This window comes from Sus scrofa, chromosome 11 (genome assembly GCF_054392235.1).
Source record: "Sus scrofa isolate SSC_HxYL_T2T_F1_AM1 chromosome 11, Sscrofa_HxYL_maternal_Yorkshire_Landrace_v2.0, whole genome shotgun sequence".
Lineage (NCBI taxonomy): Eukaryota > Metazoa > Chordata > Mammalia > Artiodactyla > Suidae > Sus > Sus scrofa.
Window position 1 is genome coordinate 81998145 of NC_139393.1, and position 15967 is coordinate 82014111.

The 15967-nt window shown below is 46.8% G+C and overlaps 1 protein-coding gene across 3 annotated transcripts in view; it reads right to left on the reverse strand.

Moving 5' to 3' along the window:
• Positions 1-15967, reverse strand: part of NALF1 (NALCN channel auxiliary factor 1) — a 603416-nt gene that overhangs the window by 28194 nt on the left and 559255 nt on the right. For 2 of the 3 annotated variants that reach the window (XM_021065383.2, XM_021065384.2), the window contains exon 2: positions 6129-6300. In XM_021065383.2, coding sequence (XP_020921042.2) covers positions 6129-6300 — 172 coding nt within the window. Of the gene's footprint in view, positions 1-3861; positions 6301-15967 lie in introns of all 3 variants that reach the window. The other variant, XR_014819938.1, reaches the window with a different exon arrangement.

The following is a 15967-nucleotide window of genomic DNA, read 5'->3' on the forward strand; positions in this document are numbered from 1 at the left end:
TTCTGCTCAGTCCACCTGGGAACGGGCAGGAAGTGACTGTGGGCTCCGCCCTTCGAGGCTGCTGGAGCGCGAGGCTCCCTGAACAGAGACTGGGCACACTTCGGGGCTGATTCAAATCCAGGCCACCCGAAAGCGCCTGGCATGGTTTCCCCACCTCTCCCTGGACTAATCCCTCTCCTTTCTCCTCTTAGATCAGGCGAGGTGGAGGGAGAAAACGCAGAGGCACAGCTTCTCTCTGTCGGAACCTCTCCAAGGTTTGTCTGGGCGCACGGGCTTGGAGGGTCTGATGAGCGTTATCAGCAAACCTGGAGGCGGAGGAGTTTATCACCAGGTCTTCCCTGCTCTCAGGGAAGACGACCTTAAATATGAGGACTTGAAATCAGATCGAAGTATACGAATTTAATAGCCTCCAAAAGTACAGTCTTTTAATGGAAGGCAGTGTCCCAAAGAATGCAGTAATTACCTTCCACTTCAGTTTAAAAAAAAAAAGTATTCTTGGAGCCCCAACTGCTGCTTAGATTCTATCCCTGGACTGGGAACTGCCATATGCTGCAGGTGCAGCCCCCCACACCCCATAATAATAACAGTAATAAATATATATATATAAAGATTTCGTATGGCATTATATGGAGCTATAACTAAGTGGTATTCCTTTTTTTTTTTTTTTTTCAGGAAAACCAAACCTTGAGTTTTAGAAAATAATGAAATATATTTACAAACTGGAGAATGTACAAAATTGAAAAATATCATCAACATATAAATTAAAATATATGAGTAACAGATTTTTCCATTAAAATACTCCTTTGGTGAGAAAATCTTTTATATTTCTAAAAATCTTCAACTCCCCAGTCACGTCAGAACATGATTCGCAGAATGTTTTCTCACAGTTGCGAATGCTCTCATGTGAATGACACGACACATTAAAAAAAATCCTTTCTGATCTGATGCATATGCGTATCCAAGTATTTTCTCCTTTTTCTCTCTAGGGATTATTGACTTTCCCGGCCTGCAGGCCATAATCTGCCTTCGGTCCCCTGCAGTAGCAGATCCGCGCCACCAGGGGACGCCCGTCCTCCATCACATCATAATCGGGCCTGTCACCATAACCACCAACAGCCCACAGTGTTTTCCCAAGAGGCAGAAACATAACCTTATCCTTGTCACAGCTAAAAAATGAAATGCAGAATTTACACAGAATTCTCAAAATATGTTTTAGCTCCATTGTCAGTAACCCCCAGTAGATCGACTTTTACTTTTTTTTTCTTTCAATAATTTGCCTATGAAAAATACAGAAGCATATCACACCCAGTCTCTTTTCTCCATCAGTCAAGGGGCAATTTTCATAATGTTTGTTACCATAGCACCCACCGCCCGTGCCACTCTGCTCCTTCTGTGTTGTTCATGTTGGTTCACCATTCCAGGTAAGCAATCAAGGATTTCTCTAGGGGATTCTCCAAGAGGGAGAGGAGTGCTGGGGAAACTGGGGTAATTGCCACGGTGATGGGTTGACAGCCTCGAACCCACGAACGACTCCACCCCCTCACTTGGAAGATGAAGAAACGGCTTTTAAAATAGTGGTGTATTGTGTGGCTCCAGCTTGAGAACAGAATCCACCTTGAGAAGTTTTAACTCAATAAAGCCTGACATCCAATATGCCACGCGTCCCCCTGACAGCACCTCAGAATTTCTCCCTAATTAATTTCTCAAAGCCTCCTTCAGGAACGTGCCAGTTTTACTCTCTAACAGAAAAACCAAGAGAGATCTCAGACAAAGTGTCTTTCCTGCCTCTTCCTAATACAGAAGTGGAGCTTGTCACACGAGGAGGCTCTTCTTTCCTCTAGTTTTGCGGTTACAGCACTTGGTCTGGACCTTCAGCAACAGCCTCATTTAAAGCTATTGTACTGCAATGCACATGCATTCTTAGATATGTTGGGTTTTTCATTTTGTTTTGTTTTTAATAAGCTACTGGCTCGCTAGGGCTCAGAGTAACAGAAGACCGAAAAACAGAAATTTAAAACATTGCCATGTAGGACCTGGGTTAAGTAATGTAAGCATCCTCAAGAAATGATGCTAAAGACTGAATCCAATTACTGTCACCAAAATCGTACATAACTCCTGATGATTTAAAGACATGCTGTCTGTCGTGAAGCCTCTAATATGGTCCCTGACCCCAAGGGCTGAGATGCACTGTTTTTCTGATGGACCACAGGAATCCCAAGCATGCGTTTGTAGCTAATAAACTACAATTCCAGAGTCCTGTAATTCCACGTCACTAGAGGGCTGGATGCAGAGGATGCTGGAAGAAAAAGCCACCTTCACATGACTGGTGCCACCATGGAGAAGCACCCCGAACAACAAGGACCGTCCCCTGCATGGCATCTGGCCGTGAGCCTTCTGTGGCCATGTGTTCGCTGAGTCTTTTGCTGAGACTGACTCTTGGAGGGCGATTGCTCGCCTCCGGGGAGCCGTGAAGTGGATAAATCTCCGTTAGTGGGGAGACCACTACAGCTAAAGATGCGGAATTTGAGGGAAATGCCATCTCTTCAGCGCTTGATGATAAATCATTATATTTTTCAGCATAAAGAATGGAAATAAAACCATTTATTTATTTATTTATTTAAAAGGAGGAATGACTGGAGGCGAGATGAAGGCCAACCCACTTGGTGAATTCCTTTCTTTCTTTCTTTCTTTTCTTTTTTTTTTTTGTCTTTTCTAGGGCCGCGCCCATGGCATATGGAGGTTCTCAGGCTAGGTGTCGAATTGGAGCTATAGCTGCCAGCCTATGCCACAGCTCATGGCAACACTGGATCCTTAACCCATGCAGCGAGGCCAGGGATCGAACCCACAACCTCATGGTTCCTAGTCAGATTCGTTAACCACTGAGCCATGATGGGAACTCCTGAACTCCTTTTTTTTTTTTGACTGTACCCACGGCATATAGAAGTTCCCAGGCCAGAGATGGAATCTGGGCTGAAGCTGCAACCTCCACCACAGTTGCAGCCATACTGGATCCTTAACCCACCACCCCACAGCAGGAACTCCCTTGATGAATTCCTTTTAATGAAACTGGGTCCAGTGACTGTCGTTCACTGATTGGGGAGGGGAGGGACCGGGGCGTGGGGGGTGGGGTGGCATGGCTGTGAGCTTGCCATCCCAGGGCCTTAGGTCATCTGCAGCCAATGGGGAAACTAGGAAAAATGCTCCCATTTCTTGACTTGGTTTAGACTAATTCTGCCTGAGCACCGAAGACGTTTCATTCAAAGTGCATCAAAGGCTTGTGAGATGACTCAGCATCTGCTCAAATGTACCTCAGAGGTGAATGACTTGCATCCGTGTATCCTTCTGTAGGAGCGGAGCCTCCAAAGACTGTGTAACAATGTTTGCGAACAAATGCTTTCTCTGCAATGTCTTTCTAGTTTCCCTGCAAATGGGAGAGGTCACTGGGGGTTTCGCCCGTGGCCCCTGGGAGCTATTTTCTGTGTTCCCTGCTTCCCATAGGGCGACGTTCTGGGGGCCGTGGGGTCCCGGACCCCCGTCAGGAGTGACCAGGCAGTGGGTGATTCCCACCAGCTGCAAGACTCAGGGGACCCCTGTGACCCAAGGTGGAAAGGATGGACGCTAGTGACCCGGACACACACAATCCTCCCAGGAGGCCTGGTCGCCCCTTAGGCAAGAGGGTCCGTCTGAAAATGAGTACAAAAATGTCACCGACCTCAGAGGCAAAACACCTTCAGAATTTACTCTGCACGTTTTGTTTTGTCTTGTTTTGTTTTTCTTCTTAGGGCTGCACCCACGGCATATGGAGGTTCCCAGGCTAGGGGTCGAATCGGAGCTGTAGCCGCCGGCCTGCGCCAGAGCCACAGCCGCGCAGGATCTGAGCCACGTCTGCGACCTGCGCCACAGCTCATGGAAACGCTGGATCCTTAACCCACTGAGCGGGGCCAGGGATGGAATCTGCAGCCTCATGGATACTAGTCGGGCTCTTTATTCACTGAGCCACAACGGAACTTCCTACTCTGCACATTTTTGAGAAGTATAAAAAGAACATAAGCCCAGGTGACAGCAGGGAAAGAAGAGCCAGGTCCCCAAATATTCGGGGGTGAGATCCTCCCAGAAAAGCTTCTAATGTCCATGACATTTCCCCCTGGGCCTGACTAAAGACAGATCTCTCTTTTCCTGTCTGTTTTCCTTAATGACGAAGATGAAAAATCTTGATTTTAAAAACCTCCAAGACAATTAGAAATATAATACAGACTCTCTCCACACGTTGGGCAGAAAGAGATTAACCTCCATGCTCAGCTTTCTGGTGGTTTGAAAGTGTACAGGCAGGGAACGCAGGGTCAAGCCTGTATTTCAGACTCAGACACGCAGATGAGAGAGCAGGAAGCAGGAGAGATGAAGGCAGATGCCTCGCCCTTCTTTTGAGGTTGTGTGTGGTCTGTCTGCTCTGAGAACCTGGCCAAGCTGCTGACTCCTCCAGGAAAAAAGCTACACGCATGTGAGTGAACACAGATGCAACACTTCCATAAAATTCCACAGGTTTCTCAGAAACCCTCAAAGCACGGACACCTCATTGACCCCAAAGCCAAGAGCTGACAGCCTTATCTTGATGGCCATTTAGTGAGAGTTTGAAGTGGAAGACAAATAAACACATAGCCTGTGACTGATGAACTTTGGCTCAGACTCAAAGGAAGAAAGTGTTAATATCTCCCTTCCCTCTCCACTTCCTTCCTTCTTTCTTTTTCTCTCTCTCTTGCTCGCTCTGTCTTTCCAGCAGAGACGAAATACATGAACAACAAGCTCAGTATCAAATCAGTGGAATAAGAAAATAATTGGTAAATCACTTTACATTCCACAAATCACCTCCTTACGTGCCATGGCCATTGCCTACAGCTGACCTGTCTCATACCTCTCCTCTCCCGGGAATCCTCACGGCAGGCGTGGGGTGGGGGTGGCGGGGGTGCTGTGGCTGATTTACTGCTGAGAAGACGGTGGCTTAGAGAGAACGCACAGTGGCATCAGGATGAAAGCCCGTGTCTCTTAACCTTCATCCAGACGTTCTTCCCACAAGGCTGGGCAGCGTCAGAAATACTCATCCGGCGTGTAGGCAGGTTCCAAGGGGAGACCGTTTGCTGGACTCTCTCTTGATGGAGCATCGCTTGGAAGAGCGTGGCTAATGGACTGGCATGGATTAGATAGACCTAATACGTGATCCAGAAAGACCCGGATAAGTCCTCGTGTGGGTCATACCAACACGTCACTCTGCTTAGAAGAGTTTCACACAGTCTGTTACAAGAACAGGTTTTCAGGTTTCTTCGTATTTATGGTCGCGTCTTATCCTTAAAACCTGTCAACATGCCACTCAAGCCATTTCGCGTCAAGGACATCGGAGTACTTTGTGAGGGAGAGAATATACAGCGACAGCTTGGATTACCCCGTCAGTACAGCAAAGTGGATGGTCCCCACTTGTCTATCCACCATCTACTTAAAAAAACAACCTACGTTTATCCTCTACATCCTAGTCTGTGCCTACATTGCGCAAGGCTCATGAATATCCAGACGTCGAATGTTGCTGTGGGTGTTTTGCCCAGCCTGGGTCATTTGTTGGAAGAAATAAACATTATTAATGGGAAATATAAGATAAGATTGTACCTGGCCCTTGTTGTGTGACTCTAACACACACACACACACACACACACATAACTTAGGTGGACATTTCTTCATATTCTTAATACTTGTTTAAGCTAAAGAAACGTAACACTTCTCAAAGAATAGGCTTGGGACAAAAACCTGATACCCATTTGAAGAAGAGATGATTTTCCAGCCTTATCCTATCATCTGTTCTTAGATTAATACAAAGATAAGGCAGGTGGAACCCAATCAGCTCTAAGTCAACTTAAGCGAAGGCATTGTTTTGCCCGCGGAACGAGCCTTTCGCAAAGTTAACGATTGCGGTCACAGTTAGATGACACATAATGCAGCATTTCCGAATCCGTTTTGGGGTCCTCTCAGGGCTTCTGTGGAGGAAAGCATGGAATAGCACCAGCCACATCTTCAGGGTTACAGCTGTGGAAGGGGAGCAAGTCCACCACGAGGGGCTGGGTGCCAGCACCCGCCCTGCACTCTACCTGTACAGATGAAACTGGAGAGTCCCCCGTAGATGACTTCGTCATTGTCGGGCAATATGAACGGACATCTCGTCTGAACCTCCAAACAGTATTGCTTGCAAGGAATTGTCTTTCTGCAGTTAAGCTGTGCGACTTCAAAGTACTGGGAACACAGCCAGGCTTTGTAGACAATCTGAAAAAGAGAAGAATCAAAAATAGGGCGGGATGACAACAGTTCTGACTAATAAGGGACGTGCTGTACCGTGGGGAGCATGCTGTGGTTTCAAGGGATCATAAGAAAACTCGCACTTGGGGAAAACGTTTTCACACAAAGCCAGCTGCTCCAAGTGATGTCTTTGCAACAGCGTGATTACGCGAACGCCAAAAGTCGCGTGGTGCTGGAGCGGATGCAGCTCATGTGAAAAACAGGGGAGTTAAACAGGACCTGAAGTTTTCAAACTCCCATGATATATGCGAAAGGCACTGGTTGTCCATCCGCTGTGGCTATTTTCCGCAGGGTGCGCCTCCAGCCCTGCAGACGCATCAGCTATTCCCCCCTTGGACACTAGATGGCGCCGAGTCCTCTGCAAAGATGCCCCAGCGGGCGGTGCAGAGGAGGACGCGAGTTAGAGCTTGAACTTCAGGGCACAGAACCAGCAGCGCTGGGCATTTGCCTCGATGACTCACAGCAGATGCATTAACTACCTCTTGGTCCGAAAGCCCAGAAACACCAGACATAAATCAGACACTTTACGTCGTGATGTGGTGAGGAGCACGAGGCAGGAAACCGCATCAGAGCCACAACTTGGAGCTTTAGATACTGTAATCCACCTATTTGTTAACTATTTGTCTGATGTAATGAAATATTGAAAGGGCTACGGCTTCAGCTATCTCTTCCTTTTGGACAGGGGTGTTAGGAAAGTATTGAAAAAAAATACCCTTTTCTAATATAAGGGGCAAACTGAACCTAGTTCCAAAGAAAAGAATGACAGTTTTCACCATCAACAGATGGCTGAGGCTCAGCTATTTCCCGGACCTTTAGCTGATGTCTTCTGTTTATCTGTTTCTGGGGTTCATACTATCCCGGTAAGATTCCATCATCTCTGTCCTGCCTGGCAAGGTGGATGGTTTACAGTTACATGCACACCAAGAGATGGTAAATACCTGACAGCAATAGCAAGGGTTCGAGCAAATATTTCTCAGCTTCATGCTCTGTCCTAAGCAGGCTACGTTATGTTTTCCCATGTAATTCTCACCACACACATAAAAAGTAACTATTAGTCAGGTTTGGATAATAATTAGTGACGGAAGTAAGTAGACAATCCCAAACTCAAAATCACATTCTGTAGAATTCCAAATCCTGTACCCATCATAATTATGCCACACTGAATCTGAAAACACTTCCTAGAAGAACTCTCACAAGGGAGATTCTGGATTAATCTGAAATCAGCTCTGAATTGCATGTGCCTGGCCCATGTCCACTGGTATAAGGAAGATGGTATTGAATTTTTAATAAAGAACTCTTTCTGGGTTTGTTCAAAATGAAGTTTGATTCTTTGATCAAAGGTGCCTTAGTAGGGGCACAATGGGATACAGATGAAATCCAGACACAGGTTTAGATAAAAATGTAATTTTCTCTGCTGTCATCCGTGGTTCATAATTACCACATAACTTGGTAGGAAAACATCCACGTAATTAGTATTCTTATAGGTCTTTTGAACGGGTCTTAATATCAGAGTGTACAATAGAAATTGCACTAGGAGTCATACTGTAATAACTGAGGAGACTGCTAAGATTTTTAAAATTTCATCCGGGAAACGGCGTGGGGTGCGAGCACAAAGGACAGGTGGCAGGGTGCCCTCCTGCTGTCTGCAAGACGCGCAAAGCATCCGTCTCAGAAGAAAGAAGAAGGCAGTGGTTTCCTAACCACTCTTTGGGGAAACGGAAGGCATTTTTCAAAATGCCATTGTTCTTTGGGAAACATGATCTAACTCACTATATACTACATGACATTTACAGCATAAGCTGAGCTACAGGGACGGTCAGTGTCTCTTGTTTGTGGTGTCTGGTCTAGGTTTCCTTTTCTAGGCACTAGAGGAAGTTGACAATGTTTATGTATAAACTCAGGACAACAAAAAAGTTCTATCGTAAGGCAAGTTTGCACTTGGCTTCCTCCTGGGAACCTAAGGGCTAGCGCTAGCTCCCTTCTCTTAGGGAAGTCCCCTGCGTAATTCCAGAAAATGACATGTACTTTTATGGCTCAAACTGTGCTTTCTGCTTCTCCTCGCCATTTGTTTTTGCACAATTTTTCCAATTAAAATGGTTTTGAAGAGCCAGCCACATCCTGTGGCTGATCTCTCCTCTCTCATAGCCGATGGGGCATCACACATCCAAGTCTCTGGGGATGTACACACACCCTCTTTTCAGCCAGGCTCCTCAGCACTGCCCAGTTGGAACGGGTCCATTTTTATTCTGGTTCCCTAAATGCCATTTCACCTAGATGTCCTTTGTAGATTTTTGACTTAAAAAGCTGATCCATCATCAAAGCAGTTGCTATAAATATCAGGTAGTGGTTATGAAGAAAAGTGGTCCTGATATGTACAGGCACCAGCAGACTGCTGATCTTCCACAGGCCAAAAAACCTCTTGGCCAGAATTCCCTGCATCATCAATTCTTGTGACCTAAGCACTAGACTTCTGAAATGCAACCAAAGACTCCTCATTTGAGTCTTAACCATTTTCCACAGTTTTAGGGCTAGGAATGCAGTATGTCAGAAAGCGGTCAGGAAAACTTCATGAGCAGTGAGAAAAAGATTGTATGTAGGGAGTTCCCGTCGTGGCTCAGTGGTTAAGGAACCTGACTAGTATCCACGAGGATGTGGGTTCGATCCCTGGCCTTGCTCAGTGGGTTAAGGATCTGGCGTTGCTGTGAGCTGTGGTGTAGGTCGCAGATGTGGCTCGGATGCCGGGTTGCTGTGGCTGTGGCTGTGGTGTAGACCAGCGGCTACAGTTCCGATTTGACCCCTAGCCTGGGAACTTCCATATGCCGCAGGTGCAGCCCTAAAAAGACAAAAGACCAAAAAAAAAAAAATTGTATATATACCACATCTTCTTTACCCATGAGGCCATTGACAGCAACATGGATGGACCTAGAAATTCTCATCTAGGTGAAGTAAGTCAGACAGAGAAAGACAAACATCATATGCTGTCATTCATATGTGGACTCTTAAATGTACAAACAAACTTGTTTACAAAACAGAAACAGACTCACAGACTTAGAAGACAAACTTACAGGTACCAAACGGAAAGGGGAGGTGGAAATTGGGAGTTTGGGTTTAGAAGATACAAACGACTATCCACCAAATAGATAAACAACAAGGTCCGACTGTAAAGCAGAGGGACTCTAGTCAGCATCTCGTAACAACCTACCATGAGAAAGAACGTGAAAAAGAACGCTTACGTGTAATCGAGTCACTTCGCTGTAGAGCAGAAGCAATCACAACACTCTAAGTGGACTAGACTTCAGTAATACTAAGGAATGAAAAATTTTAAATAAAAATCAAAACCAAAACTATACTTTCAAAACAAAACATTAAAAAGTGACAGATAATGGACCGTTCATAAAGATGTGTACAAAGGTAAATCATGGGTTTATTCAAATAGTCTTTCTTTCACGTATGCATTTCGTAATATTGTTTTGCTTGTTATATTCAAGGCATATTTGAGGATAAAAAATAGAGGTGCAAATTTTTGCCCCTAAGATGTAAGACCTAGTAAGGAGAGTAAAGCTGAGAAACACCTAAATATAATACTCTTTGAAAGGCAAAGTCTACATATTAGGTTTGGAAAAATAGTTTTAAGAAAAATTGAGATGAAGGTTAAAAAGTAAATAAAAAGGGTGAAGTCCTCACTGTTGTCTGTGCTATCAGAAGGAACTGCTATGTGCTGAGGTCAATGGCTTTTGATTTTTTTTTAAATATGAAATAGAGGATAAAGGCATGAGGAAAGACAGAAAAAAACTGGCCAGACGAGACGCACAGAAATGAAACGGGCTGCCTTGTGAGGTGCTGCGTTCTCTATAACCGGGAAAATTCAAGTAGAGTCTTGATAACTCTTGCCACGAGATGGGCGCTCTTGTCAGGAGACGGAGAGACACACACGCCTCTGAAATAGTCCCCAGCGCTGGTGCCCTTTTAGAGTTTGTTGGGGGGGGTGGTGGTGAGAAAGATGTTTCACGATGGCACAACACCAAAGAGCCAAGATGACTCATTTTTAAAAGACCTAATGGATTTTCAAGCAAAAGCATGATAAAAAAATGAACACACGTGTCTTTTTTCATCAGGACTCCGTAGCAGAAGGAAGGGCAGGAATCTTTTTCAGAATGGTTGAGCCTTCTCCTATGGAGAGACCTATTAGGTCGTTGCTTTGCGGGTGTCACCGAGCAGTATAAATGATGACATGATGCTAAGCAATAATTTTGGGCGGGAACAAAAACACATTTAAAGTCTCTGGTGACCCATGAGTGGCTAAACCACTTCTGCTGCTCCTTTGTCTCCCTGTGGAAGTAGCTGCGATCGGCAGGTGACAATGCCCGTGAGGAATCTCCGGCCCGCCCACCCCCCCTCCGGAAATGACCTTGCCTGACAGCTGCCCACCCAACAGTCAATAGAGAACAGTCTCAAGTCACAGTCTAGAAGAGGCTAGAACCGGCGCCGTTATTAAAAGGGCCTACGTAAGAATGGCATTTTGACCTCATGGTTGGATAATCGTTCTTTTGCTCCCAGAGCACTTTCTCATTTGTTATTTTCCCCCACGAAACCCTCGAGGCGGGCTTGGGAAAGAGTTTATAAAGAAGCTGAGTTGCAGAGAGGTTACAGCGGCAGGTGAATGGAACTCAGGCTGTTGCTTTCTTCGCTGGGACCTGCGGTACCTGGAACTCTTCTGAGAGGCAGAAGAAAGTGACAGCAGGATGACAAAGGCTGGTTCTCTGGAGTCCCCAAGGGGGGGTGTGCCAGGGTGGAAAGGCCCTGCAGATTGTCCAGCTCCGCCTTGCATTCGAAGGCGAGACGTGGAGCCCAGGAAGACCGAGGTGACGGCAACCCCCATACCCGCCCTCCTGGAGATGGTTCGGATGAGGCACACATCACTGGGAAGGCATCAGCGGCGTAGTGCGCGTTCCCGACACAGTGGTCTTGTTTTGTTTTGGTGTCACGTCATCCGAGACCTGCCCTTTCCAAACTGGGCTGTCTTGAGCGGCACCCCCTCCCCCCGACTCCGGGCCGACTTCTGGGTCCTCTCGCACCATCACCACTTTAGAGATGCCCTCTGCTCCGTGGGCCTATCTGCAGATGTGACCCAAGAGTGAGGAGCAGAGACGCGATGCAAGGGAGCTGTGGTCTACCCAACTCACTTCCAGATTCTACAGCAAGACCATTTTTTTGGTTTTTTTGTTTTGTTTTTTAAGAGAATTCTCAGTTTTCTGGACAGTTTGGGTTGTAAAGGCACGAGCGTGGTTGAGACAAAAGTCCCAGGTGTCAGACCAAGGGTGGGTTCTCTGTTCCCTGATGATGGGGTTTAGATTCAGCCACGTGCTTCTGGAAGGGGATGCTTTCCGTGTAGAAGGATGAGCCTGAAATGGTCCCCATTTAGCTCATTACACGCTATAGCCGGTGCCCTGAACAGTCATGGTTGCTCACGCTCACCCTTCTAAGTGACGTCAGCGTGACGTCAGCACGCACCCACCCGGTCAGGTGCTCGTGACCCCTCTTGGTTCTGGACGTTCCACAGGACGAGGGTGCACCCCCTGGGGCCTTTCACAAAGTGCTTAAGATTAATATTTCCCACCCCCTCCGGGGGGCCTGGATTCTCAGTTCTTTTAAGTAGACTTGCTTCCCTTCCCGCAAATCTACATCCCCGTTTTAGAGCAAGGGAGCTGATGAATATTGCAAATATATGTTAGCAGGCTGAAAAAAATGTCAGTTACGATTTTTTATTATTAAGGAAAATGTCAGGTATTAAAAAAGGTTGTCCTCGTCGTATTCGAAGGCTGCTTTCTCCTTTCCCCCCAAGTATTGCTAAGGGCTGACTCTTTTTGCATTTATGACATGTGTTGATGCATTTTATGAGATCCTTTGCTGTCAGCTCTAATGCGTTAGTGGCCTGTGTGTGCGGTGCGTGTGGGGGTGAAATAATTGGTTATGTAAAAGCAATAGTCTGCTATGGCAACTGCCTCGGGCTAATGCACTTTGATGCACAAGGCATGTTGTTGACATTAGAAGTGGGGGAAGAAGTCAAAATAAATTTTCGCATTCATGTGTCTGAATGTCTTTCTTCTATGTCTGTGCCAATGTCTGGTGAAAGCACCCCGCACCCAGAAACTGGAAATACTAACGTATTTTAAGAGGGAAACAAGAAAAAAAAAATCCTTGCCTAAGGATGAGCCAAGGTATAAGGAGACAGGCTCCTTAATCCGCCAGAGACGGACAGGGTTAGCACGCCTTGTCCTGTGGGGCTGCCTCTTGGCTCCCTTTCCTGGAGAAAATGCAAATGTTTTCCTGTTTTTTTCTCAGTGACCCACTTTTTGGATCCGTGTCTAATACTTGGTCTGTTCCCCTGAACTTGAGAACGTCCCTTGCTTCCCGGCTCTGCCCTACCTGTTCAAGTGCACTCACCCATTCTCACCACCATGCCAGAGACCTGGCCTGGGTCCCTTCCGGAGAGGACATCCGTCTGAAAAAGGCAGGGCCAGTCTGGCTCCATCTGCTAGTCAGGTGTGGTACCTGGAAGTCCCTGATGGTAAAGATGACAAAAAGCAAATCAACTCCCCCAGTTTTTCTGAGTAGAAGATGCCCCCATCCAGTGATGATCTGAATGGGGTTCAGGAACAAGGAAAGCCAGAGAATTTGTCCAGGTGTCTCTGCAGCTGTCCAGGGGACGCAAAGCCAGCTTGCTTTCCTCTTTCCCTTCTTCCTCATCAGTGTGCGCCTTGCGTTGTCTGTGTCAGTGGCCACCTTGCTATGGCGTCTTCTTCCCCTTCCTCATCTCACGACTGTTTGGCATCAGCTGGAACCACTGCACAGGGACTGTTCTTTGTAAGCAACCTGGCCTCTGGGATGATAAACCCAGCTGCTCAAATTGGCTGTTTTCCTATGTGACCTCTTGCCAGCAATGAGCAACACTGATCGAACTCTTTCTTGAAATGCCCACTCTCCTGATGATGAGAATCCATTTATCCTGGGCTTTCTCTCCCTCCGCCAACCACCACTTCACTGGTTGTTTTGTTGTGCTTGTTTGTTTCCTCTTCCACTCCCCAGAATGTTGATATCCCTCAGGCTTCTGCTCTAACCTTTCTTCTGTGCAGTCCTTCCAGGTAATTGTCCACTCTTACGATTCTACTGTGGTCTTCAAAACAGTGAAGCCTAAATCTTATTTCCAAGGAAACTCTCATGTTCTCTCTCTCTCTCATTGGATCTGTCCATAAATTGTGTTCTAGATGTCTTTGTTTCAGGGGGAAGCAAGACATGAGAAGTCTGGGGGTCACCTACCTCCACGGCCTCCTGTTGTCTCTCACAGCCACTTTATCTCCAGGTCCTATGAGCCCACCTCCCAAATAGCCACTCCCAATCTCTCGATGTCTGTTGACCCTGTTGTTCCAGCCATTAGCATCACTCACCTAGATGATGTACCCGTGGATGTATCTTTGTGCCTTTGGTCAGGGTCCTTAGTTGTGCCTCCGCCTCCGCTGCCCTGCATGCTATGCTGCTCCCCCTTCCGCCTCGCTCACACGGCGCTCAGGTGGATTCCTCCCCATCCTTTATGACCAGAGTAGGATTTCCTATCCCTGAGCTGTTAGCCTGCTGCTCTGAAGCCTCTGAAACATTCTCTCCCCTATGGACTTAAACGGAAGGTGACACTCTTTGCTTGTCTGATAAAAGGACCTTTCTCTGCTCCCCTTTCTATGCTCACTGTTGTCTCCCTGTGCCCTGGGTGTACCTGGGAGAAACCGACCGTCCGTGGTCCATGGAGTGATTCTCTTAGGAAATTCACGTGTCGGCCTCCAGGTGTGCACAGCGCTGTCTGGTGATTTGGCTCATGTGAGCCAGTCCCCCTGCACAGAGCAGACTCAAACCTTGAACCTTGATGCGCTTCCAAGATATTATACCCTATCCTTCCCTTTTGAGGAATTGGAAAACTCCTGATTAGGGTACAGATAAATCCCACAGAAATAAAAGTTTAAAAGGCCACTTCATGAAATGAACCTCTCTTTCCACACAGATAACTACGGTGTAGGTGCTGAGACAAAGCAAGCAGAGAAGGATTTCCACACAAGGAGGCAAGAGGTAGATCAATGCGTAGTTGGCCTGCAAGCAGAGAAGGATTTCCACACAAGGAGGCAAGAGGTAGATCAATGCGTAGGACTCATGGGAGGCCCCCAGAGCGCCAGAGGGGAGCGTGCTCTGAACTTGTCATCTGAAAGGGACGAGCTGCTTTGGCAACTTAAGGGCCCTAGGATTTTCCCCATGATAAATGAGCCCTGGCTTCAGTTCAAAGTCATTGGCTGCATTAGCCCCTAACAAGAAAGCAGCCTGTCCTTCGAAGCTTAAAGGCACTGGCTTCTCCTCTCTGGCTATGGAAGTCTTAGATGGCATCTCCTCCCAAGAGAAGGCTGTTTTGTGTACGTTGAGAATCTGTTGGTTAGTGTACCACCGCTATGGCTCCTCTCGGCTGGATCTTCTGGAAACACTGGCTGCATCCTTTACGTCAGCGGTTGCTGTTTCCTTCCTGTCATGGTGGTGGCTTCTTTCCTTAAATCCTATGAACCAATGGCCTCTGCAAGTTTCAGACTTTTCTTCTGCAGCTTCCTCACCCTCTCGGATGTCACAGAATTGAAGAGAGTTGGAGCCTTGCTCTGGATGAGGCTTTGGCATCAAGGAATGCTGTGGCTGGGCTGACCTTCTATCTTAACCACTAAAACGTTCTCCATGTCAGTGATAAGGCCATTTTGCTTTCTTGTGATTTCTGCGTTCACCGGAGCTGTGCTCTGAATTTCCTTCGAGAACCTTTCCTTTGCGTTCATGGTCAGACCGTTTGACGCAAGAGGCCTAGCCTTGGGCCCATCTCAACTTTCAACCTGCCTTCCTCAATGAGCTTAATCTCTTCTAGCTTTTAAGTTAAAGTGAGAGACACAGGATTTCCTTTCACTTGAACACTTAATAGTCCATTGTAGGGCTAGCAATTGGCCTGATTTCAATATCATTGTGTCTTAATAGGGAGGCCAGAGGACAGGGAGGGAGAGACGGGGAATGGCCGGTCGGTGGAGCCATCAGAGCCCATACACGTTTCTCCATTAATCTGGCCATCTTATATGGGCATGTCTGTGAGTCCCCGAAACCGTTATGACAATGACACCAAAGAACACTGATCACGGATCACCGTAACAAATTTGATAGCAATGGAAAATTACTGGAATTACCAAAAGGGTGACACAGAGACACCAAGTGAGCAAATGCTGCTGGGAAAATGTTGTCAATGGACTTGACAGACCCAGGTCGCCACAAACCTTCGATGTGTAAAAACACACAGGAAAAGGAAGTGCAAAAACTGAGCTATGCCTGTGCTCAGCTATTCAACTGGGTATCCTCAACGCATCATTTACATGCTGTGGGTGTGACTGTTCCAATTTAGAAAGGCGCAAACTAGGGTTCAGAGACCCTTCAGCAATCTGGCCGACGTCCCACAGCAGAATACAGCAAGGTCAGGATGAGATTTGGGGTCGTTTTGCCCTGAACCCGATGTGGTTTATTGTACTCCGCAGGCTTCCAGTGTAAACAAATACTAACCTGATGGTTTACATAGGCTGTT